Source organism: Phodopus roborovskii, unplaced genomic scaffold (assembly GCF_943737965.1).
Source record: "Phodopus roborovskii unplaced genomic scaffold, PHOROB, whole genome shotgun sequence".
Lineage (NCBI taxonomy): Eukaryota > Metazoa > Chordata > Mammalia > Rodentia > Cricetidae > Phodopus > Phodopus roborovskii.
The window spans coordinates 11,164,879-11,189,150 of record NW_026126599.1 but is presented as its reverse complement, the minus strand read 5'-3'; the positions used below and the strand labels follow the sequence as shown (position 1 = coordinate 11,189,150).

Below are 24,272 nucleotides of genomic sequence, written 5' to 3'. Positions count from 1 at the left end.
CAGTATTCACATTTGTATTAGGATGATAAAATAGTCCTAAACACACACACACACACAAGCAAACCAGGGCTTTACTGTGTAGCTAGCTTGGAACCTGGTATGTGGACCAGGCTGACCTCATAAAGACCTGCAGTAAAATGCTTTTTTAAAATTTGTCAGTTTAATTCAAGAAAGCACAGTTGCTGGTGAGCTGAGGGTTGGGGTAATCCATGAAGCAGCACAGGAGTTTTCGTCCCCAGATGTTGGGCTGAACTCATCTTTTGTAGTCAGGATTTTACTAGGGATGGGATGTTGGAGCTGAAAGAACACACTCCCCTTGCTAAGGACCCAGGGACAAACCCCATGTTTAAAAAAAAAAAAATCTCCAGGTACAAATCAATGCACCACATGGTAAGCATGAAGCAACATGCACAAGGCTCCCTCATGGGCCTCCATATTGTTCCGCCAAGAGCACAGCTGTCTCCTTAGCTTGCTCATGTCACTAAAGCCTGCACCCTAATGTGACATCACCTATATGCTGTTGTTATTCTGAACTCCTTGAGGGCATCCCCATTACCACCCACCCAGCAAGGGAACAGTTCTTATAGTCATGACTAAGTGCATTCCCAGAACAAGGATTCATCATGCAGGCATGTCGTACCAGGTTCTGGGACTCTACGTATAGAAGGGACTACCCTGACCATAGGAAGTCATGGTCTATGGAGGACAAAGTCAGGCAGACAGACTGATGCCATTGCTCTGTGGTCTGAGTGAAGTCAGTGGCAGTCAAGTGTACATTGCTAAACTGTAGGGGAAGGCTGGAGGAAGCTTATCTTGACCATACTATTCTAATCAGTTTCCTTTACAACTTTTGGCCGGAGAGATGGCTCAGCAGTTAGAGCATAGGCTGCTCTTCGAGAACTTCGGTTCAATGTTCAGCACCCACATGGTGGCTCACAGCCATTTGTAACTCCAGCCCCAAAGGTTCTGACACTTTATTCTGGCCTCTGTAGGCACTACACACACACACACACACACACACACACACACACACACACACGTTGGGGCACAGGCATAGGCGTGGGCAAAACACCCATGCACATAAATAAAAATAAAAGTTAATTTTTCAAAAACCATTACACTTATGTATTATTGTGTTTTGGGGTGGTACATGTGGCAAAGCCCACATGTAGAGGTCAGAGGACAACCTATAGGAGTCAGCCCTCTTCTTCTACCAGGGGTCCCAAGGATGGAACTCAGGCCACATGCTTGGCAGCCATCATCTCTCCTGACTGAGCCATCTCACCAGCCTCCCTTTACAGTTTCCAAAAGCAACTACAAATACAAGTAGAGTTGAGTGTGGTGGCACATGCCTACAATCCCAGCACTCCAGAGGCACAGGGGTCAAAGAGGCCAGCTGATCTATACAGTGAGCTCCAGGATAGCAAAAGCTACCTAGGGAGGACGCTCTCTCAAAAAACAAACCAAACAAACAAGCTTTCCCAAGCTGCCTGTGTCACCTAGGATGGTCACCAGTGCTGACTGGCTGGTATGTTTTGAAGATGAGCAGGTGTAATATCCGGTGTCGTTTCTTCCCACGGAGGACACGAAAGCCAGCAGAATTCGGATCATGGCTCTGTTTGTGGAGTAAGTGCTCATCGCAAAGTAGTTGCCCTGCATGTTAATGAAATAGGAGTCTGCAATTCAGGCTGCCAGCTGAGCATGCGGGTGCTCGCTGTGAATACCAATGGTGCCATTACCTCCTCGAGGGCTTGGTTTTCTAGCTTCCAGGTGAGCCCAAACTCATGGTTCACATGGATGGCCTTGCACCTCATCCACAAGGGTTCCCCCACTTTCAGGAATAACTGGGGCAGGGTGGTCTGAGGAGCTTGGTTTAGATCTAGAAGATAAAAATACCTTGAGTAAGAAAAAAGGGTATGTTTGAAATGTTTGCCTCATCACAAAAATCTTGTGAAGGAGTTGGAAAGCCCCCAATGTCACTAATCAAATCAATAAGATCTTGAGCTAAGAAGACCACAATGGAAGAGGCTAGCTTAGAGAAGCCCTGCACTCTGACCCCAGAAATGACAAAATAGAACAATATTCTAAAGATGGGATCCCCTTTGTTAAAGAAACTCCCACTTACAGAATCTATAATATGAAGTTTTAAATGGTTTGAGTGGGCCATGGAGATGGCTCAGTGGGTAAAGGTGCCCACTGACCTGCTGGGTGATCTGAATTTGATCTCAGGGCCCCATATGATGTGTTGAGTAGAACAGACTCTCACAAGTTGTCCTCTGACCTCCACATGCATACTGTAGCGCATGCGTGCACACACACAATAAATACATGTAATAGAGTGTGAAGCATCCGGAGTGGAACACGGGGGCAGAGCACACGCTCAGAATCCCTAGCTTCAAGCCCAGCACCTAAGTAAAGGCAAGTCAAACAAAGTGCTATGGAAGAAAGGAAAAGGACATCTGAAATCCAATGGTTACCTAAGCAGACGCGCTCAGTCCCAAACAGCATTCCAATAATGCTGTCACTAACAACACGTGGGTCACAGTCCCCAGTTACCTATGGTGAACAGCCTGGTGCACTCTCGGCCTAGTTCGTTTCTGGCACAGCACCTGATGTCTGCTCCGAATAGCTCGTGAAGTACCTTTTCCTCCTTTCTGACAACAGCAGGACTTTCCTCTCTACAGCTGCAATCAGAAGATGAGTTTCCTTCATGAAATGTTTCAGAGTGACAGATAACAGGCTGGCAGCACCGCTTGGTGTACACTGCTTACACAGCATATGTGAAGCCCTGGGTTCAATGCCACCCAGCCTGTTAGCAGGACGAAGCTACAAAGTACATCTGAAGTGATGGAAGAAAACAGCTGTTAAAAAGTCAACAAACTTAGTTGTATTATTGAATTCAGCTTTGGATCCTCAGGACCAGCCAGCCAGCCAGCCACTCTATCTAATTAAAACAATAATACAAGACTTTTTTTTCTTAGATATGGTCTCTCCAGGTCATTCAGGCTGGCTTAAGACTCCAGTGACCCTCTCGACTCAGCTTTCTGAGTGCTGGAATTACAGGTGTATGTCATTACACAGAAATGCTTACTGACCTTTTTTTCCTGGTTACCATTTAAAGACAAGTAAAAAAAGAAAAAGGGAAATTAAGAAAGGAAACCAGTGACAAGAAGCAGTTTCAGGAGGAAGTGGTGGCACACACCTTTAATCCCAGGACTCAGGATTAAGAGGTAGACAATCTGTTAGTTCAAGGCCACACTGACTACATGAAATTGATCCAGTCCTAAAAGAAACAGCTCACACAAAGGTGATCTCAGCTCTTGGTTTTACACATCTTTAATCCCAGCACTAGGGAGGTGGAGACAGGAGTGATATGGCTGGGTGGAGAAAGGAATATAAGGAGGAGGAGACAGGAACAGAGAACTTTTGCCTCTGAGGATTTGTGGAGACAGGATTGCCATTTCAGTTGGGTAGAGGTAGTATCTACTGGCCTGATTGCTTTGCTTCTCTGGTCTTTGGTGACTTTAATAAATCATAAATAATATATCAATTACCATACTCCAAAGCTACACAGAGAAACCCTGTCTTAAAACAAAACAAAACAAACAAAGGCCTGGCAATGTTTTCTTCCAAGTACAGATGAAGATCATACACACAGAGAAACTGACACTACCAACTGACAACTCAGTGGGGTGGGGGTGGGGAGGGGAGGGTTGGGAGGTAGGGGGGAGAGGTGAGTTCCCAATACAAACTGGAGAGGAAAGCCAAAAGAAAGCGTGACTTCTAGGGAAGACCACCAGACAGAGTGACACTCTCCTGCATCAGCAGAAATGCCTCCATATGGTTTTCCCAGGGCATATGACAGTTTTAGGGGCTGTGTGTTCACTCCTGTTTTTGTCCACTAAATCAAGTGTACTTTTCTTTCTAATTATTAGTCGCCAATTTCCTATCACCCCAAGACAAATGCTGTCATACTGATGTGACAGTATTCCAACCTTCTTATTCTATACACACTTTACATATACACACACATATACATATATATATACATACATACATACATACATACATATATATATATATATATATATACACACACACATGTATGCCAAACACACACACACACACACTCAGTTCAGGTCACTAATTTTTTTTTCATAAAATTCAAGATCATATTAATGGTTTTTGAGACACTGATTTTCCTCTTCCTCTCTTCTGCTCTGTCCCATTTACTTTTCAGTAAATATGCAGTCTCACTGATTTGGCTTCTTACTCAGTGGGAACTCAGCCCTAGCTCAGTGAAAAGCAGAAGCTGACTTGCACTCTGTGCCTGGTACCTGCCAGGCTGGCTCTGTGGCCCCACGTCTCAACTCACTCTGCCATCCAGGTAATCCCATTCTTCTTTTAAAAATCTAAGAGATAGCTCAGCAGTTAAGAGCACTGTCTGCTCTTCCAGAGGACCTGAGTTCACTTTCCAGCAACCACATAGTGGCTCACAACCATCGATAATGGGATCTGATCCCTTCTTCTGGCATGCAGGCATACATGCAGACAGAGCACTCATAGATAATACAAACAAAAACCTGTCAATTTTGCTTGTTTTTCTTCCAACTCTACTCTTTTGATAGGCACAGAGAGCTTAAGGAACTTGTCTGAGGCCACACTGCTTGGCAAACAAAGCTGGATTCTCAGGTTCTGGATTCCATCTTTTAAACAATTTTATAAACTGCTTCTCCAGAGTAAACAGAACGATCACAAAGTAAACATTTACTCACAAGACACTTGTTACATATTAACTCCCTAACTCAGAAGCTCTGGGATCCAACAATTGCAGTTAGTCTTTCTTTCCTAGGGAATGGCCGGGAGAGCCCTGTGGCTACCCTGTGGATTTCTCAAAGGCCCATTTACCAAAAATCACCCATTTCCTCCCCGTGAAATCCACAGCAATCATTCTGTCGAAACATGGGGGGGGGGTCAAATTTCACATACAGTGTGACATCAACCACAGTAGAAAAAAGGAACTGGTCACAGTCACCGTGAGGTGTGCCTTACCTCTCCCCGTGAGAACTGCAGAGCACCCACTCCACAGTAGGCTCCGGAACACTCTCCGACATGCAGACCAGCGCATCCTGGTTTTCCATCTTCTTGAAATAAGGTCTTCTCAGCACGTACAGCTGTGTATCTGCAGCATGACAATACACTGCAACTTAATACTTAAAATGGTCTCAGCAGCCCCGCGAAAAAGATTCCACACCATTCCCAAACATCTGTCCTATCTTACCAAGGCACAGTCCCCTCCCCACCACCCTCAGGTGAAATTAGGTGTTTGTTTGTTTCTTTGAGACAGCATGTCTCTATGTAGCCTTGTCTGGCCTGGAACTTTCTATGTAGACCAAGTGGCCTCAAACTCACAAGAGAGCTGCCTGCCTCTGACTCCTGAGTACCAGGATTAAAGGCCTGTGCCACCATGCTCAGTGTGAGGTCAGTTTTACACATGGTCACTTGTCTGTTTCTTGGGGTTCACAAATCTATAGATGAATAAGTAAGGTAAAGTTGCATGACATAGTGTAAAAGGAGAGAAAAAAAAATGAGCAAAAACAGAGCTTAGCTCTTAAGCAAAGTTTAAAGTCTACAACTAGGTGCAAATTAATACAACCAGAGAATAGTGGAAACAGAATAGGATAGAGCAGAATTTAGAAGTTTAGCTTAGCTTCCCATTATACACAAACACACACACACACACAGACACACATTCATGCACATATATATGCACATACATAAAATACACTTATAAAAAATAACTACTCACTTTATTCAGCTACTGAGAAGAGGATATTTTTGCCTTAGTTTTGTTCCTTATTTATTTATAGATGCTCTTTATATATGATTACTATTATCTGTAGTGGATTGTAAACTGTGCTGCAAGTATCTTTTCCCATTCCGTGTAGTTTTCTTTTCTTTTTTGTTTGTTTGTTTTGTTTTGTTTTGTTTTTCAAGACAGGGTTTCTCTGTATTGCTTTGGAGCCTGTCCTGGAACTCGCTCTGTAGCCAAGACTGGTCTCGAACTCATAGAGATCTGCATGCCTCTGCCTCCCAAGTGTTGGGATTAAAGGCTTTCTATGGTAGTTTTCATTTTCATTTTTTTTTATCCTGGTGATTTCTAAACTTGGTTTCAACTCTACACTTTATTAGGGATATCCAGGCATGTCCAACCTGCAGCCACCCCATCAGGGTGACATGGTCCCAGAGCAGTTATGAATGGGTCCAAGACATTTGTAGACCACAATATCATGTTGCAACATTCAGAGGTTGGACACCCCTACTTGAACAGCTATTTTTTTTTTCCTTAAATAGAGCAATGAACTCAGGTGTGGTGGTACACACCCATAATCCCCAAATGTAGGAATCGAGGCAATCATGAGCTTAGAGCCAGCCCGGGCTACACATTGAGACCTTTGTAAAGAGAAACAGGAACCTTGTTGCTTTGCCTCCACACGACAACCCTCTAAGTACCTTACATTACAAACTTCGGCCTTGGGTGCTTATTACCATGTAAGGTATTTCTGTGAGCTAGGATTCCCAAGGTAGACCCCAGAACACTTTCCCTGTGCCACCCCAGGCAATCTCCCCTCCTCAGAAGACCCCTACATTACACTAGGCATCCCCCATTTCCTGGGTTGCTCTGAACAGCAGGAATGCCAAGCACTTTGCTATCTAGATTGATCTGTTTTGTTCTTTTTCATCCAAAAAAGATAATGCAAAATTAAAATAGTATAACACCAGGAGTAATAGCACACACTCTTGTCCTACACATGGGTGGCAAAGGCAGGCAAATGTCTGTGCATTCAAGGACAGCCTGATCTACAGAGGGCCAGGCAGAAAACTATTAATTTTCTAGAACAATGACAAGGTTTGAATTTTTTATTTTATTTATTTTATAACCATACCCCACTTTGGATCACTGACTAAGTTTATGACCAACTCCTCCGCACTGGAATTGCTAGTCTCTCCTCTTTCCCATTTCACAGCTCACCACTCAAGAAATGCTGGAAAGTTATTTTATATTTTACTTTGGCGGGTGTTGAATCCCAAGGAATCAGTTAAGGATGGTTGCCAGCCATGTGGATGCTGGGAACTGAACCCTGTTGTCCCCTGGGAGAACAGCCAATGTTTTTAACCACTGATCCATCTTTCCAGCTCCTTTTCTTTTCTTTTTCCTTTTCTTCCCTCCCCCCTTTTTCTTTTGAGACACTCTTGCCTTGTAGCCCAGGCTAGCCTAGAACTCACTGTGCAGCTCAAGCTGACATCAAGCTTGGGGTCCTCCTGCCTCAGCTTTGTAAGTGCCAGAATTATGGAAACCACTGGAAATATAAGAGACATGGAGGATCTTCTACTCAGTACACACAGCTACACAGCAGTGTTGCGAGAGAGAGAAAGTGCCTACGACATTCTGTATTCTCATTGGGCATGGAGCCCAAACTTAATGTCCTACAAGAGGGCTGAGGAGGTAGGAAAGGGGCAGTGATGGAAGCCAAGAGTAGCACAAGACAGCTCTGGAGCTTTGTACTTCCTGTTTCACAGGCACTGAAGGACTTTTCAGAGAAAATGGGTGAAATTGCTCTTCTGTACTTAACTTTGCCATGCAGGCTGATTCTGTGACCCAAGGTGGTAACCCTCAGGGAACCTAGTATAAGCCCCCTAAGCCACACCAGTGGCCAGGGCCCTCCTCTGAGGACCTCTAACCACCTAACTGCCCTAACTGTTGGACCCTGACCCCACCATACGGAGTAAAAAACCCAGTCTCTGAACATAAAATCCCACCAATCTCCTCCACCCTGAAGAGTTTCACCCCCTTCCCAAGAAACCTTATATAAGCCCTCTAACCTGTTCAGTTTGCTGCTGTTTCTCACCCAAGCTGGGTATTTTTTCCCCCTCCCAATAAATCTGTGTGAGTTTTGCTGTGCAATGTGACTTTGTGGTATTCCTTGGCTTCCGGCTGCCAGGATACCTTTCCAGCTGAGCTGCAATGCTTATACCTAGTGTGTTCCCCAATGCTATGACTGTAAGACCACAAGTATCACACGGGCCCAGAGTGGAGTGATGAGCAAACGCAGACCTGGCTCTCATGGGCCCTCTGGCTTTGGCAGTCACATCAGCACGCAGGCAAACCTCTGTGAGTACCTGAGAGAGAGGAGGCACGCAGAACTCCACAACAAAAAGGCCTCTGTGGCAGTCCCAACAGGCCCCTCTGTGGTGCACACTACCTCAGCTTTGCACAGCTGAGTCACCGACATGGAAGAAAGCAGCCTGGCAAGTCCTAGCAATGTGCAGCAGGCAACTTAGTTGCAATGGTGTCAGCTCTGAGCCTGTGGCACCTGCCTCAGCCCCCTAAGGCCCAAGGCTCCATGCATGCAGCCACCTCCACGGTCACAGGAAAGAAAGCGGGTGTGCAGTATGGACAGCACAGAGTCTGCACACATGAGGCCTGTGGGTAGCGGGACCCAGTGAACAGAAACCAGAGAGCCCATGCTGGTGGCATCTCTGCTGCCCACACAGCTACCAACTGTGCAGCCCTCCAACCATTCTGGCAGTTTGCATTTATATAAACCAGCATCTTCCACCACAGTCGCCACTGGCTACTTGTGGTTATTTAATTTCAGATTTTAATTAATTCACATGAAACAAAATAGAGAATTTGGTTCCTCGGTTACACTAGTCAAAGTTCAAGTGTTCAGTAGTGGCATCATGTGTCGGCTCTGTGCTGCTGGGTGTAGGAGATAGGAACAGTGACATTGTGTCAGGAAGTTCTGTGAGATCACACCAATCGAGGCCTTGCAGTCCATAAGGCTTCTATTCTTTTTTTTTTTTTTTAAGATAAATTAATCTTACTTCATTTTTTATCTGTAAGTGTGTTTGGCCTGCATATGTCTGTCCCTGTATCATGTACATACAGTACCCAAAGGTCAGACGGGTGTTGGATCCTCTGGAACTGGAATTACATGCGGTTGTGAGCTTCTAGGAGGATGCTTGGAATCCAATCTAGGTCCTCTGCAAGAGCAGCCAGTGTTTTTAACTGCTGAGCCACCTCTCCAGTCCAGAGGCATGTATTTTTATCCCCCTTTTAATACAGATAAGGGAGTCACTAGGAGTGACTCAGCAACCCTCGAAAGCTGGCAGTATTAGAATCAGAATTAGAACTCAGGACATTTAGTCAGCATGGTACCAAGTGCCTGCAATCAGATACTTGGGAGACTGAGGCAGGAGGATCGTTGTGAGTTCAAGGCAACCCTAGCCTACACGAGTTTGAGGTTAGTCTGGGAAAATTTTAAAGAGACAGAATTTTTTTCATTCCCAAGTCTCCCAGCTCTGTGTTGAAAGACCCTGAGCATCCTGAATTTGGTGATCCCAGCAGCAAGGGAAAGTACGTGAGTCCCGAGGCACTCCTGTGGGGTGCTGGAGGACCCAGCAGTGAGCTGGACTTACTTGGTATACTCACTGTGAACAGTACTGTGTAGTTGGCAGCTTCACTCTGAATATACAGTAGGTATTCTCCAGCCTGGGTCTCTGTCACATTCAACATGACCATGGAAACGATCCCTCTGAGGAATGAGAAAGAGGTCTGGCTACTCTGGAAAACACTCAGAACCAAAAGCATCAAATTCACCCTGTCCTAACGTTGTGGCCCTGATGGCTGCTCTGTGGAGAACATGACTCTAGCCCTGCACCAGCCTCAGCCTGAGCTCTATCAGCCTGGCTGTAACTTTTGTCCACCCTCAAAATCAGGTGAGAGGGCTACAGCATTGGGGAACCCCACAGTTTTAGGACTCTTTCAAGTTTACGGGGTACTATTAGTTATTAAAACATGTTGTACGACTGCATCTTATATCCAATAACAAAATACTTATTTTGTCAAAGCAAATCAAGGTTTCACATTACATATGTAATTTATATGTACATAATCTTTTAAAATTAAATTATTTTGGCCAGGCAGTGATGCCACATGGAAAGCAGAGGCAGGTGGATCTCTAAATTTGAGGCCAGCCTAGTTTACAGAGTGAGTTCCAAGGCAGCCAGGACTATACAGAGAAACCCTGCCTCGAAAAACAAAAACAAGAAACAATAAAAAAAAAAGTGGATAAATAAGTAATGTGTTATTTTATTTTAAATATTTTATTCTTACTGTATATGTATGAGTGTTTTGCGTGCATTGTATATATGTAAACCACTTGCATGCATTGTCCATGGAGGCCTGGAGAAGTCATGAGATCTCCTGGGACTGGATTTACAGATGGTTGTGAGTGGCTGTGTGGGTGCTGGGGACCCAACCTGGATCCTCGGAAGAGCAGTCAGTGCTCTTAATCACTGAGCCATCTCTATCAAAGCCCAAGAGTAGTTTTGGATTTGCCCTCCCCGCCACATAGCCTCAACTTTATCAGTCTTTTGTTTGTTTGTTTTTGTTTCTCAAGCACTGGCTGTCCTGGAGGCTTTGTAGACCAGGCTAGCCTTGTACTCACAGAGATCTGCCTGCCTCTGCCTCCCAAGTGCTGGGATTAAAAGTATGCACCACCACACCCGGCATTAGTATTATTAGTATCTTGTACAGGTCTAGTTGTAACTGAAGAACCGAGATGGATGCATCACCATCAGCAGACATCCAAACATGGAGTCAGCTTCTCTTTGGGGCTGCACCTCCTATGACTGGAGGATATATAAGGTCATGTGTCTGTCCATACCTAATTCTACTTTAGTTCATTATTTCACCAGAAATAAGTTGCAACACACATGGATGGAAACTGGAAGGAGATTCTGAGCCAGGCCCAGTAGTCCAAGCCTATAATCTCAGCATTGTGTAGACAGAGACAGGAGAGCCTTGAGTTTTGGGAAAAGAAAAAAAAAAAAAAGGTGGGGGAGTCCAAATGAACTACATTTTATGCAGAAAAATTTGGCTCTGAAACCCTTGTAGCCCACCCTTACCTGTTTTGTAAATCAAAATGTGGCTGGCAGCCCAGGGAACTGTGCTTAAAGACCCAGAGGCAAGAAATGTCCCCTGGGGTGGTGACCAGTACTTGCAGTGTGATGGATGCAGACTCGGCCACCTCCACAGTGGCAGCTTCATACACCGCCCCTGCACTGTGATGCCTCAGTGTGCAGCCAAGGTCTTCTGAGGATTCTGAAACCTGTGATATAGACAGAACAAGGAGAATTCACATTTTTCTCAATATCAAGTGTGTTTGTATAATGACATTCTGCATATGTGGTCCTTTGAATGAAAATGGCCCCCATAGGCTCAAAGGGAGTCAGGTTTGGCTTTGTTGGAGGAACTGTGTCACCGGGAGTGGGCTTTGAGTTTTCAGATGCTCAAACCAGTGGCTCTCTCGCTTTCTGCTGCCTGCCTATCTCTATCTAGAACTCTCAAGTTCTCCAGCACCATATCTGCTTGCTTGCTGCCATGCTCCCCATCATGACGACAATGAACTAAATCTCTGAAAATGTAAGCCAGCACCAATTAAATGCTTTCCTTTATGGGAGTTGCCATGGTTAGCCGGGCAGTGGTGGAGCAAGCCTTTAATCCCAGTACTAGGGAGGCAGAAGAAGGCCTATCTCTGTGAGTTCGAGGCCAGCCCGATCTACAGATTGAGTTCAAGAACAGCTAGGGCTACAGAGAGAAACTGTCTCAAAAATCAAACAACAACAAAAAAGAGTTGGCTTGGTCTTTGTATCTCTTCACAGCAATAAACTATAACTAAACAGCATACAATATCCAACTATGCTGGTACCTACTAAGAAGGTATCACTGGGCTGAAAAGATGGGTCAGTGGTTAGAGCACTGACTACTCTTCCAGAGGACCTGGGTTCAAGTCCCAGCACCCACAAAGTGGCTCACAGCTTCTGTGATTCAACTTCCCTGGGACCTGATACCCTCTTCTGGCCTCTAAGGGAACTGAACACATATTGTACTCATAAATACATTTGAGCAAAATACTCATGTATGATTGGTGGTGGTGGCACACAGACCTTTAATCCTAGCACTGGGGAGGCAGAGGCAGGCGGTTCTCTGTAAGTTCGAAACCAGTCTGGTCTACAGGGCTAGTTCCAGGACAACCTCCAAAGCTACACAGAGAAACCAAACCAAAAACTAAAACAAAAAAAATTTGAGGAGGCTAGGCAGTGGTGGCACACACCTTTGATCCTAACACTTGGGAGGATCTCTGTGAGTTCAAGGACAGCCTGGTCTATAGATCAAGTTCCGGGGCAGGATGCAAAGATATAGAGAAAGCCTCTCTTGAAAAACCAAAATAAATAAATAAAATAAAAATTGAGGGATACTAAACCAAAACCACAGAGAAAGGGAGAAAAAAAAAAACCTGATAAGCAATTCACATGAGCAAAAGATGTATGGAAGGTCCCTTCCTGTTTCAGACCACATAGAGTCAGCTTGCTTGTTCCCAAGAGTCCCAAAAGGAAGAGCTCCTTTGAACCCCAGAGATGGCCACCACAGTGGCACACTTGATTTCAGTGTAAACCTAGGAGTGCTGTTCAGTTTGCCACAAGGAAAAGAGAAAGAAAGTCAAAGAAAGGCTCATGAATGCAAGGTGACTGGTCTGAAGGCTAAGTCCCAGCTGTGTCACACTGAGAACATGTGAGTGTGAGCACATGAATGGAAAAGCTATGGGTACTGAGCATTGCAGCTCAGTGGTAGAATTCCTTTTTTTTTTTTTTTCCCAAATAATTTATTTTCATTTTGTGTGCATTGATGCTTTCCCTATATGTCCATGTTAGGATGTTGGGTTCTGGAGTTGCTTACAGTTCTAAGCTGCCATGTAGATGCTGAGATTTGAAACCAGGTCCTCTGGAAGACCAGTCAGTACCCTTAACCACTGAGCCGCCTCTCCAGCCCTGAGTAGTAAAGTTCTTAACAAGAGCAAGGCCCTGTGTTCCAAACCCAGCACCAGAAAAAAAGAGGCATGAACAGAAAAACCAAAGGGCTGGAGTGTAGCTCAGCCATATGGCACATGCCTGGCACACACTGAACCTTGAAGAAACACAAAACACAAGAAGAATGAACAGGCCCAGGATAGGGAAGGACAGTCCAAGTGAAAGTGATCAAGCCAAAACAAAAGAGAAGGCTGGAAAACGGGAAGTCCCTCTGGTGTGAGAGAGTCATTGCCCAGGGAGAAGAAGTGTAAGAGTTCAAACAGCGAGAAGGAAGAGGGTGTGGAAGAGTCTGCTCCCCGTGTGCCTCCTCTGTGGGAAGAACCGCTAACTAGAGAGATATATCAGTCCAAGGGGACCATGTCTCCAGAAGGCCAAGTTCATACTCTTTGGGAACCAAAGAAACCCTGCTGCCCCACTACACTATTGCTAAGGGCAGTGTCCCTGAGATGAACTCTGTGAGTGGGGCCCTGGGACACGAGGAGGCATGATGAATGGCAGTTTACCACCAACACTAGGGACCACAAGCAAGCCTTTCATGGCTGGCCAGTGGTTTCTATAAGGCAGTCCCGTGTTACCCAGGTCTACACACAAGCAAGAAGCTGTAGACACCGCAATCTTTCTTTTCTTTCCTCAAGGGTCTCACTATGTAGCCCTAGCTGGCCTAGAACTCTCTGTAGACCAGGGTGACCACAAACACAAAGAGATCTGCCTGCCTCTGCCATTGCTGGAATTAAGATCAGGCACCACCATGCCCAGCTTCCATTTGTTTTCAGACAACGCCTCTCTATGTAACCAAGGCTGCATGCATTATCATGCCCACATTATACAAGTTTTCTTTTCTCCTCCTTCTTTTTTTTTTTTTTTTGTAAAGTTGGGGAATAAATATGACTTTGTCCATGCTCCCTGGTAGGCATTTTATTTTGTCATTGGATCTCCCCTCGTGTGATGTTTCCAGATACCACCAAATAGCCTAATATGTCTTCACTCATCACAAGAACCAGAAATGTGCTATAAAAATTAAAACACATTAAAACGATCTAACTTTAATATAAAGGAAAAGAAGAGGAGGGGAAAGGGTTCTAGAAAGATAGTTCAGCAGTTAAGAGCACTGGCTGCTCTTACAGAGAATCCATCCAGGTTTGGTTCTCAGCACCCACATGGTAGCTCACAACCATCTGTCACTCCAGTTCCAGTGAATCCAATGCATTCTTTTGAACTCTACAAGCACCATGAAAGCATGTGTGACACAGACATACACACAGGAAAAGCAATCATACACATATAATAAATCTAAAAAAAAAGTAATGGTCTATTTTTTTTAAAGATATAGAATGGCCCTCAAATACACAAGAAGATGTTGAAACCTGCATAAATTAAAAAGCTTCTCCTCCATGAGACTAGCAAACACTGAAAAGTCTGCCAACACATTCTGATAGTCACACTTTGAGGAAGTGTACACTCACACACTGCTGCAGGAATTTACACCAAACAACACTTCAGAGGGGGATTCAGCAATACCTAAGAAACTCACACATGCACTTGCTGTGTGTGCAAACTAGCCATCCCCACACTTAGAAATAGGTCTCCAATGATTAGTGGCATCAACCACAGTGCTGTTTGTAATGTCAAAATATTGGAAATGACTTAAATGCTCAAACAGGACAGTGACTGAACAAAATATGGTGTGTCCATACAGTGAGTATAATGTGGCCATTAAAAAAAAAAAAAAAAAGAGTAAGGGCAGGCTCTGGGAACTGATTAGCAGCAGCGATTTGCTGTATCACTCAAGGGGAAAAGGCTTACTACAAAATTATTCTCATCAAGTGTGTGATCACGAGCAAGAAAGAGGCAGGCGTGAGACACACATGCATTTGCTTGTTGTGTACAAGGAATTTAGGGCCTATACCTAAGAACTAAAGGAATGCTAACTGCAGGAGATAGGAATGCTCAGTGCTAGAGATGCAGAGGAGATGCATTTATTTTATTTCTAAAATAAAAGACATGAACGTGTGTGTGTGTGTGTGTGTGTGTGTGTGTGTGTGTGTGTGTGTATGTGTGTGTGTGAGTTCATGTGCACCACATGAGTGCAGAAGCCTGAAGAGGCCAAGAGACATCTTCAAGAGGGCGACAGATCCCCTGGAACTGGAGTTACAGATGGTTGTGAACCACCATGTGGATTCTGGGAAAGGAACCCAGGTCCTCTGCAAGAACAGTAAGTGCTCTTAACTGCTGAACTGTCTTTCTAGGCTCCTATCCTGCTCCTTTCCCCCTCCTGCGTCTATTTTTTTTTCAGTGCTGGGGCTGGAACCCCAGGTTCACATGTGCTAGGCACTTGCTCTACCATTGAGCATAACTCATAGTCCTAAATATACCCTTTTTAAAATATGTAACTCTGGCCAGGCAGTGGTAGTGCACATCTTTAATCCCAGCACTCCACTAGAGAGGCAGAGGCAGGTGGATCTCTAGGAGTTTGAGGCCAGTCTAGTTTACTGAGTTTCAGGACAGGCTCCAAAGTTACATAGAAACTCTGTCTGGAAGCAACAATATGTATCTGACTTGCAGGATCTATAATAAAATTTAAGAGTCAATAACCAGCCAGCAGCCAGGCATAGTAACCTCTAATCCAAGATTTGGAAGGACTTAATTTGACACTAGCCTGAACTACATAGTTCCAGGCCAACTTAGGTTATAAAATGAGACCCAGTGTCAAAAAGGGGAGGAACTACATAACCAGGAAATTGTGGGAAGGCATCAAAATGGAATATAAACCAAAGTAACCCAGCTGTGTTGAAAATAAATTACAAAATCATAATAAAAAGGGCAGGACAGAAAAGAACTGACATGTGGAGGCTTGAATATCTAAATACAGTGCCAAACATAGGGCTAAGAAAAGCTCTGGACAAGGAGCTAGACATGGCTTCCTAGACATTCTCTCAGGTGGCCGATGCTCGATGCATACAGAGGCAGGCTACTGACTGCGGCCTGCGGTCTTGAGCTAGCCACCAGTGCCATGTGCTAAGCAGATCTACAGGTTGGACAGACTGGCTTGGCTCACATGGTCAGGAAATGCTGCATAAAGCCAGACACAGACACCACAGACAGACAGGCAGGCAGACAGACAGACACACACACACACACTCTCTCTCTCTCTAAAAAAGTACAGTATAAAGCTTAGAAAGGTGCTTAGATGTTAAGGAAAGAAAAGAAAATGGACACAGACGGTCATAGAAAAAGTAAATAGTTTAAAAATAATAAAGTCTTTAAAGAGATGATAAAGTAATATTTTAAAAAAAAGCCCCCTAAGGATGGGAAATATTATAATACATGGGGTTTGGATCTTGCTTCATTAATTTTGAATTTCTTAAATGCTAATGAACAGAAACCAGCAGCTGATGAGAGATAATCAATTATGGAAGGGATTGCTGAATTAAACCATCTTACATACTTTAGGGGGTGCCTTGGCTTCAGAATAGAAGTTAGGAAATGTGTTGCATTGGGGAAGAGGTTGTGTTTTTGTTTCCATAGGATTTCTTCAAAGTTAATCAAAATCAGATTTGACCAGGGAAGACATCCTAAGGATCTTGGCTGCAGACATAAGAGAGGAAGCCAGAAAGACTACAGGACAGGTGACTTGTGTATCTGTATGCTAATGGGAACAACTCTGAGACCGGAGGAGAAATGATGCTGTTGTCCACAGAATCCTCATGACTTATTACATGCCATCCTTTCATATGACATGGATAGAGATTTCTATTACAGTGTGGCTATGCAGTCCAAATGAACTTTACAAAGTTGACAGATGCCTTTTACCTGCTCAAACACAGAACAAAAATTCATCTTTAGCTGACTTGTACACACTGCACATTTCATACTTGTGTTAATGCAGATATATCTGTTACCTTTAAAAGTTTGTGTATTTTCAGGAAAAAAAAAAGAAGAAGCAGACACTAACAAAAACAAGTAGCCCAGGTGATCCAGCCTCCCAGAATGCCTCTGTTATAGTTTCTCTCAACATTCTCCACCTGGAACAAATTTAAAGCTGCTAGCTGAGATGGTCCAGCCTCACAGACTACTCCAGCCAGGACTTCAGATAAACTCTATACTTTCCCATTACATGGAGATTGGAGAACAAATGTTACAGCTGGTTTTCCCAGGACTGGACAATTATCCCAATTTACTCATGCCCCCCCAAAGATGCTGTTACCCCCAGACAACAGGAAATAGTCTAGAGAACAAGATGCTCACATTCCCAAGAGGTAGGATGGGTAGTTTTTGGTCACTCAGTGGATGTTTGTCATCGTTTAGGAGGGTTAGCTACAAGTTCTTATTGGTCATAGTCAGGGAGGAAACTAAGCAAAGGAGATTAGATTCAGGGATCTCATCCTGAAAAGAAAAAGGAGGGATACAGGAATGATAGGATAAAAGGGTAGATTATTGAATCTACTTTTAAATCAAAACAGCAACTACTAGTCTTAAATGTTTTCTATGGTATGGATTTTTGTATATTGATACAAATTTAAGGTTACTTTTGATTTTACAATATATATATATATGTGTGTGTGTGTGTGTGTGTGTGTGTGTGTGTGTGTTTCTACTCTTATTTAAGATACACCTATGCAGCTCATTTTAAAATATAATGTAGAGTTCTAGTCCTTAAAGGCTATTAATACAAACTGTTCAGGATAATTTAAAAATGTAGGCTAGTAGCTAGTCATCTATAACAATCAAACTTGTAGTCATGTAAGTATGCTTTCAAGGTTAAACAAATATATTTTAGATTGAAAGGTGGTCTTCAAATACTTCAGAGTCCTACAAAATATGTAATTATTAAGATGTTTTAATAACATAAGACTTTTCATGACACTGAGACACCAAAAGGAGTGGCGTTATTAGGAGATGTGGCTTTGTTGGAGTAGGTGTGGCCTTGTTGGAGGAAGTGTGTCACTGTGGAGGCGGGCTTTGAGACGTCATTTATGCTCAAGATACCATCCAGTGTCTCAGTTCACTTCCTGTTGCCTTTGGATCAAGATATGAGGACTCTCAGCTCCATGTCTGCCTGCACGCTGCCTTGTATCCTGCCATGATGATAATGGACTAAATCTCTGAACTGTAAGCAAGCCACCCCAATTACATGTTTTCCTTAATAAGAGTTGCCATGGTCATGGTGTCTCTTCACAGCAATAAAAACCCTAAGATACCACATAATCCTCATAATGTCTAAGAATATTATATTAGAATAATAATACATGATGGATTAGGGACCAAGACCAATAGATATTCATCTAATTTAAAGGTTGATCTTTATAAGTAAGTACATAAGGCCTGATGAGATAGCTCAGTGATAAAGGCTTGACCTGCAGGGATCCCAGGGATCCACATGATGGGAGGTGAAAACTGTTGTCTTCTGATGTCCATATGTGTGTGGCAGCACCTGCATGAACTACACAAAAATGCACAGAAACCCATGTATACAATAAAAAAAAAAAAAGTAAAAGCTTGTTTCAAACCAGTGTTTGGGGCTTGGAGATGGCTCAGAGACTAAAGGTACTTCTCATTCAGTCTGATGACCTGAGTTTGACCCCAGTGTCCATATGTTGGAAGACATGAATACATTGCCACAGTTGTCTTCTGACCCCTGCACCCAGGCTGTGTCATGTCCAGCCCCCCCACAATAAATAAATAAATGTAACAGAAAAAGAAACACATACATGTGAATAGCTATTTTCTTAGGATGGAAAGACACTAAGAGTTGAAAATCAATACTACATAATACTCTTTTGTATCCACACTGAAACGTTACTGTGCTGTGACATGCAAATTTTGGACCTGGCCTGGCCTGAGGTGATCAGGAAATGGTGACAGACACACAGACATACATGCAGAAAAGTTGGTCTAGGCTGGGATGTGCACTGTGATGGAGACTCAGTGTGTTTATTATATACAACTCAACAAGGAGGCAGGTGAGCTAATTTAGGTGGTTCTGTGTAGGGGAGCAGTCTCAGGCTGCAGTCACTCAGGAGGAAGAAGCTGTGGTTGGTACTTTCTGCAGAAATTATTAATCGATGTCCTTACTCAGACCTTGTCATTCCCATGAGTCTTACCTAGGGAAGAAATTACCATTCCCATGAGTCTGGGACATTGGGGTCCCTGACACTGCAGTACTCATGTCAATAACACACATTCACTCAGGACTTCATCTGTTCTCCACACTATTGTATATTAAAATGACTTCATTATTAAGATGCCAGTTTGTTACAATGCTAATACCTATTTAAAAATTAAAACCAATAATGCTTCTACCGGCAGAGCATGATAAATCCCAGCACTCAAGAGACAGGCAGAGCTCTGTGAGTTCAAGGCCAGCCTGATCTACAAAGCAAGTTCCAGGATAGCCAAGGTTATCCTGGAAACACTGTCTTGAAAAAACAAAAAGAAAAAGGAAAGGAAGGAAGAAAAGAAAGAAGTAAGAAAGGAAGAAAAAAATGTGTATTTAGATTGAAGTGTGTGTAGTGTAGTGTATATAGGCCTATAATATATATATATATATATATATATATGTATATGTGTGTGTATACATATATATATATATAAAATGCTGCTATTGAAACCCATTTCATACTGTTATTATAAGTTAATATTATTTCTAGTCTCTGACAGTTGGAGGAGGACAAGCCATAACATATATTTTTCTATATCCATGAAAGAAAACAGAGTTAGTGCATCCTAAACTGGAAATGTGCATAGAGTTAGCTGATATATTCTTATTTGATGTATAAAAATGTCTACTATTTTCAGTTCTCTGTCATGTAATCTTCCTCCATTTGAGGGCTTTCACTAAACATGTATTTTAAGAAGTAGACAGTTGGGGATAACCATGTTAGATGCCTAGTATCAAAGAGAGGGGGCTGGAGAGTTGCCTCAGTGGTTAAGAAAACTGGCTGCTTTTCCAGAGGCCAGGTTCAGTTCCCAGCAAAGACATGGCATCTCACAGTCTTCTGGGATTCAAGTTACAGGGAACTCAATACCCTCTTCTGGCCTCTGTGGGCACCATGCATGCATATGGTGCACAGACATACATGCAGATGAAACAGTCATACACACAAAACAAATAATAACAATTAAAAAATAATAACAAACTTTTAAAGAGAGAGGAATGAGCTTGGGGGGGCAGTAGTTAAAAGCACTGACTGCTCTTGCAGAGGATCTAAGGTGGATTTCCAGCACCCACATGGTAGTTCATAAATGGTAAATCCCGTTCCAGAGGATCTGATGCCCTCTTCTAGTCTTGGTGTGTATTGGGTTGCATATAGTGTACATACATACATTCAAGCAAAACATTTATACATATCAAATAAAAGAAAAGGGAAATGTAGACAGTGTAATGGCTCAGTGGGCAAAAGCACCTGCTGCACAGCAAAGGAACCAACTTGCTCTGCTTGTCCTCTGACTATCACACCAGCATGCCTGTACACACACACACACACACACACACACACACAGGAGACAGAAAGAGAGAGAGAGATTCTCACCACTTCTCCACACTAGGTATACATGCCCTTTCAAATCCACACCCACACGAGAACATGGATTTTCCCATGTGTGTATAGAAACACACTAACCCTCAGTGATGGAAATCCAATTCACAGTCTCTCACACCCCCAGAATACGGTTCTTGATGCCACTGGCAGCAAGATAGCTGGTCATGTAGATGCTGCTGCACCCAATAAGAGTGTCTAGTACACTAAAGGGATAGCAGTGCCCACTGAGTCATGACAGGTTCCAATGGCCTACAAAGTATAGTCTAGAGCGAAACAGAGGAAGCCATATACTCCTATTACTTTACCATGATATATGATGATGACTTTCCAGCTGATGAGCCATTGTTCTTATGACTGATTAAAACACACTTGATCACAGGCAGATCTTGGTTTGTAATGGCCTCAAGAACCATTACTGACAAAACAACTGTAAAACAAAACAAAAATAATGACATTAGTACACACACACACCTCAGAAAGAAAAGAAGTGTTGGGCTGCCACAGAACAAAGAAACGAAATGCAATCAGGGAAAAGTGACCAAGAGAAAAGAATATGAGAAGTGAAGTTTCATGAAAGCCAGTCTACTTTGGATGAGGAAAGCAGCCATTGGGAGCAGCATCCCACGAAGCCATCTGAAGTGATGGGAATGTTCTTCATTTCTGCTGCCCATCATGGGGGTCATTGGCCACATGCTGCTGGTGATATTGAAAACCTGATGTCATTAACTCAGGATCCCTGCAATGGAGAGCACTTTTTCTGGCTCTCTCTGTTTCTCCCTGGCTCTTTCTGTACCTCTGTCTCTCCGTCGCTCATGTTGGAGATCTCATCAATGACCTCAGAAAATACATAGAATAAGTACTCTCCAGCGAGGTACATCCCAACCCCAATCTCTCAAGTTTAGAAACTTTTAGAGCCTTATTGAGGTATTCATTTACTCACTTTTAATTAATTTTGAGCTAGCATACAAAGTGATGTATTTCATGATGGCATTGTGTGTGTGTGTGTGTGTGTGTTGAGTTTTACTTAACCTTTTTGATGAAGTAAATGCAAATATCTCAATGGGCATAGGGACATTTTGGCAAAAACATGCTCTGTGGACCAACCACTAGAATCAAGCTTATTCGCCAATGCAATGGCTCATACAGTGCCCCAAGCAAGGGGCAGACTCCAGATTACACCTAGTGCATGTGTTTTTGTCATTCAAAATCTCCTTTACTGGCATTTGAGTGATGGACTTGACATAGGCGAGAGGTAAATGTACATGTCCAGCCATCTCTGTACCCTGTAATCTCAGAGTCTCAGAGATGTTAACATTCTTTCTTGTTGCACTCTCTGATGTTTTCACTCAACATTCTTTTTAAATGTGATTTTTTCCAGGTGTGGTGATACATGTCTTTAATCCCAGCACTAGGGAGGCAGAGACAAGTGGATCTCTGTGAGTTTGAGGCCAGCCTGATCTATATAGCACACTCTAGGCCAACCAAGGCTATATAGTGAGACCCTGTCTTTAAAAAACCAACCCACCAAGCATCCAAACATCAATAACAACCATGACTTTATAGTCTAATTTACATAGATTGCACATATTAAGGCATTAACTTTGGAAATGGGTGCATTTATTTATTATATATCATACAGACATTTATTACATATATTATGTAATATAATTTGTTATATATACATATAAAACTACACAACCACCCTGACAGACACACTCATATTGATAGTGAGCTTTTCTATTATCCTACTAAGTTTCCTGTTTCAAAGAGGTTCTATCCTCTGGTACTCCTGTGTACTTTGATACACCTGGAATTCCAGCTGTGCTCCCGTATACTCTGATACAAATGGGCGTGCAGCTGTGTTCCGTGTACTGACACACATAGGATTCCAGCTGTGCTTCTGTGTACTCTGATACCTGTGGGATTCCAGCTGTGCTCCTGTGTACTCTGATACCTGTGGGATTCCAGCTGTGCTCCTGTACACTCTGACACACACGGGATTCCAGTTATGTCACATGCTCAACAACATCTACTAAAATGAGATCTTCAGTTTTTCTATTATTAAATTTGATTATTTTTGTTTGTGTGCTGGCACATGCATGTGTGTGTGCCACAAATCAAGGTAGCTGTGATTCTGTGGCAAGTACTTTTATCCACTGGATCATCTTCTGCCTACAAGACTTTCCCTCTTCATAGGATAGTAGGCTTTGCTTCCACTTTTTTCATTATTGAGACAGAGCTTTGCTCGGTACTCCTTGCTAGCTAGCCACAGGCTCTCAAGAGCTGGAGTGACAGGAATGAGTCATACATGGGCACACCACGGCTTTAATTGCCCTGTCGAACTATAATGTTCAGTATCCTTTCAGTTACTTTAAAAGTATTCTCTAATTCCTTTTTACTATGGTAGTGTATCTCTTCAGATATTTTGATCAAGTCAAGTTTTTTAAGATTTATTTTTAATTCAAAAAGTTGTATGTAATAACATGATGTTTTTAACAACTGTACATTCTATGTCGCACTGCAGTTTGTGTCTTTGATCTGGTGATCTCACTGAGGTTCATTAGTTTAATTGATCTTTTATCAATCTTAGTTACATTGACTATTTTTGCTTTTCTTGTTCATTGATTTTTAATTCTGGTCATGATTATTTTCTTATTTTGCTCTTATAGAGCTTGTGGTAGACAGTTTGATCTAATTGGCTCCATAAGCTCATAAGGAGTGGCATTATTAGGATATATGGTTTTATTGGGTAGGTGTGACTTTGTTGGAGGAAGCGTGTCACTGTGGGGGTGGCTTTGAGGTTTAATATATGCTCAAGCTATGCCCAGTGTGACAGTTCACTTCCTAGTGCCTGTGGATCAAAATGTAGAACTCTGAGTTCCTTCTCTAGTACTGTGTCTGCCTGCATGCTGCCATGTCCCAACATGATGATAATGGACTAAACCTCTGAAACTGTAAGCCACTTCAATTGAATGTTTTTCCTTTAGAAGAGTTGCCAAGGGGGCCTGAAGAGATGGCTCAGAGGTTAAGAGTAGCACTGGCTACTCTTCCAGAGGTCCTGAATGCAATTCCCAGCAACCAGATGGGGGCTCACAACTATCTATCATGAGATCTGGTGCCCTCTTCTGGCCTGCAAACATACATGCAGGCAAAACACTGTATACATAATAATGATAATGATAATAATAATGAGTTGCCATGGTCATGGTGTCTCTTCACAGCAACAGAAACTCTAATTAAGACACAGCTTAATTTGATATTTTCCTTCTGTTTCTTCTTTTCTTGTCTGTTTTGTTGTTGTCGTGTATTGTTTGAGAGAGGGTTGTCTCTCTACACAGCCATGCTGTCCTGGAACTCATGCTGGCCTTGAACTTGAGATCCACCTCTGTCTCCTGAGTGCTGGGATTAAAGGCATAGACCACTATACCTGGCTTCCTTTTGTTTCTTGTGGTTGAATGTAATACCATTGATTTGAGATCTTTATTCTTTTATTCTTTTAAAGTGGTTCACGACGATAAACCCAGCACTGGAGAAGCTGAGCAGTAAAACAATTTCCATGAGAATTTTTTAGGCCAGTCTGGACCTTAGAGTGAGACTCTGTCTCAAAACAAACAAACAATCATGACACTGTAGCAAAAGCTCTAATTAATACTTAAATGTCTAGTAATAAGCTAACATTATAAATTTAGGTCTGGGGGCATGACTCAGTAATAGAGGAATTGCCTCAAATGTATGATACACTTGGTTCAATCCCTAACACCAAAAAACAAGCAAACAAACAAAACAAAACAAAAAAAA

At 42.9% G+C, this 24,272-nt stretch overlaps 1 protein-coding gene across 3 annotated transcripts in view; it reads right to left on the bottom strand.

Moving 5' to 3' along the window:
* The window catches only part of Flt3 (fms related receptor tyrosine kinase 3), a 78,106-nt gene that overhangs the window by 33,414 nt on the left and 20,420 nt on the right, over positions 1–24,272 (bottom strand). Inside the window, exons 2-8 of one of the 3 annotated variants that reach the window (XM_051205223.1) lie at positions 20,780–20,901; positions 10,975–11,177; positions 9,484–9,599; positions 5,053–5,182; positions 2,557–2,684; positions 1,740–1,879; positions 1,500–1,653 (exon numbers count right to left, since the gene is read on the bottom strand). In XM_051205223.1, the coding sequence (XP_051061180.1) occupies positions 1,500–1,653; positions 1,740–1,879; positions 2,557–2,684; positions 5,053–5,182; positions 9,484–9,599; positions 10,975–11,177; positions 20,780–20,901 (993 nt within the window). Of the gene's footprint in view, positions 1–1,499; positions 1,654–1,739; positions 1,880–2,556; positions 2,685–5,052; positions 5,183–9,483; positions 9,600–10,974; positions 11,178–20,779; positions 20,902–24,272 lie in introns of those variants that run through there. The other 2 variants (XM_051205224.1, XM_051205225.1) reach the window with 2 other exon arrangements.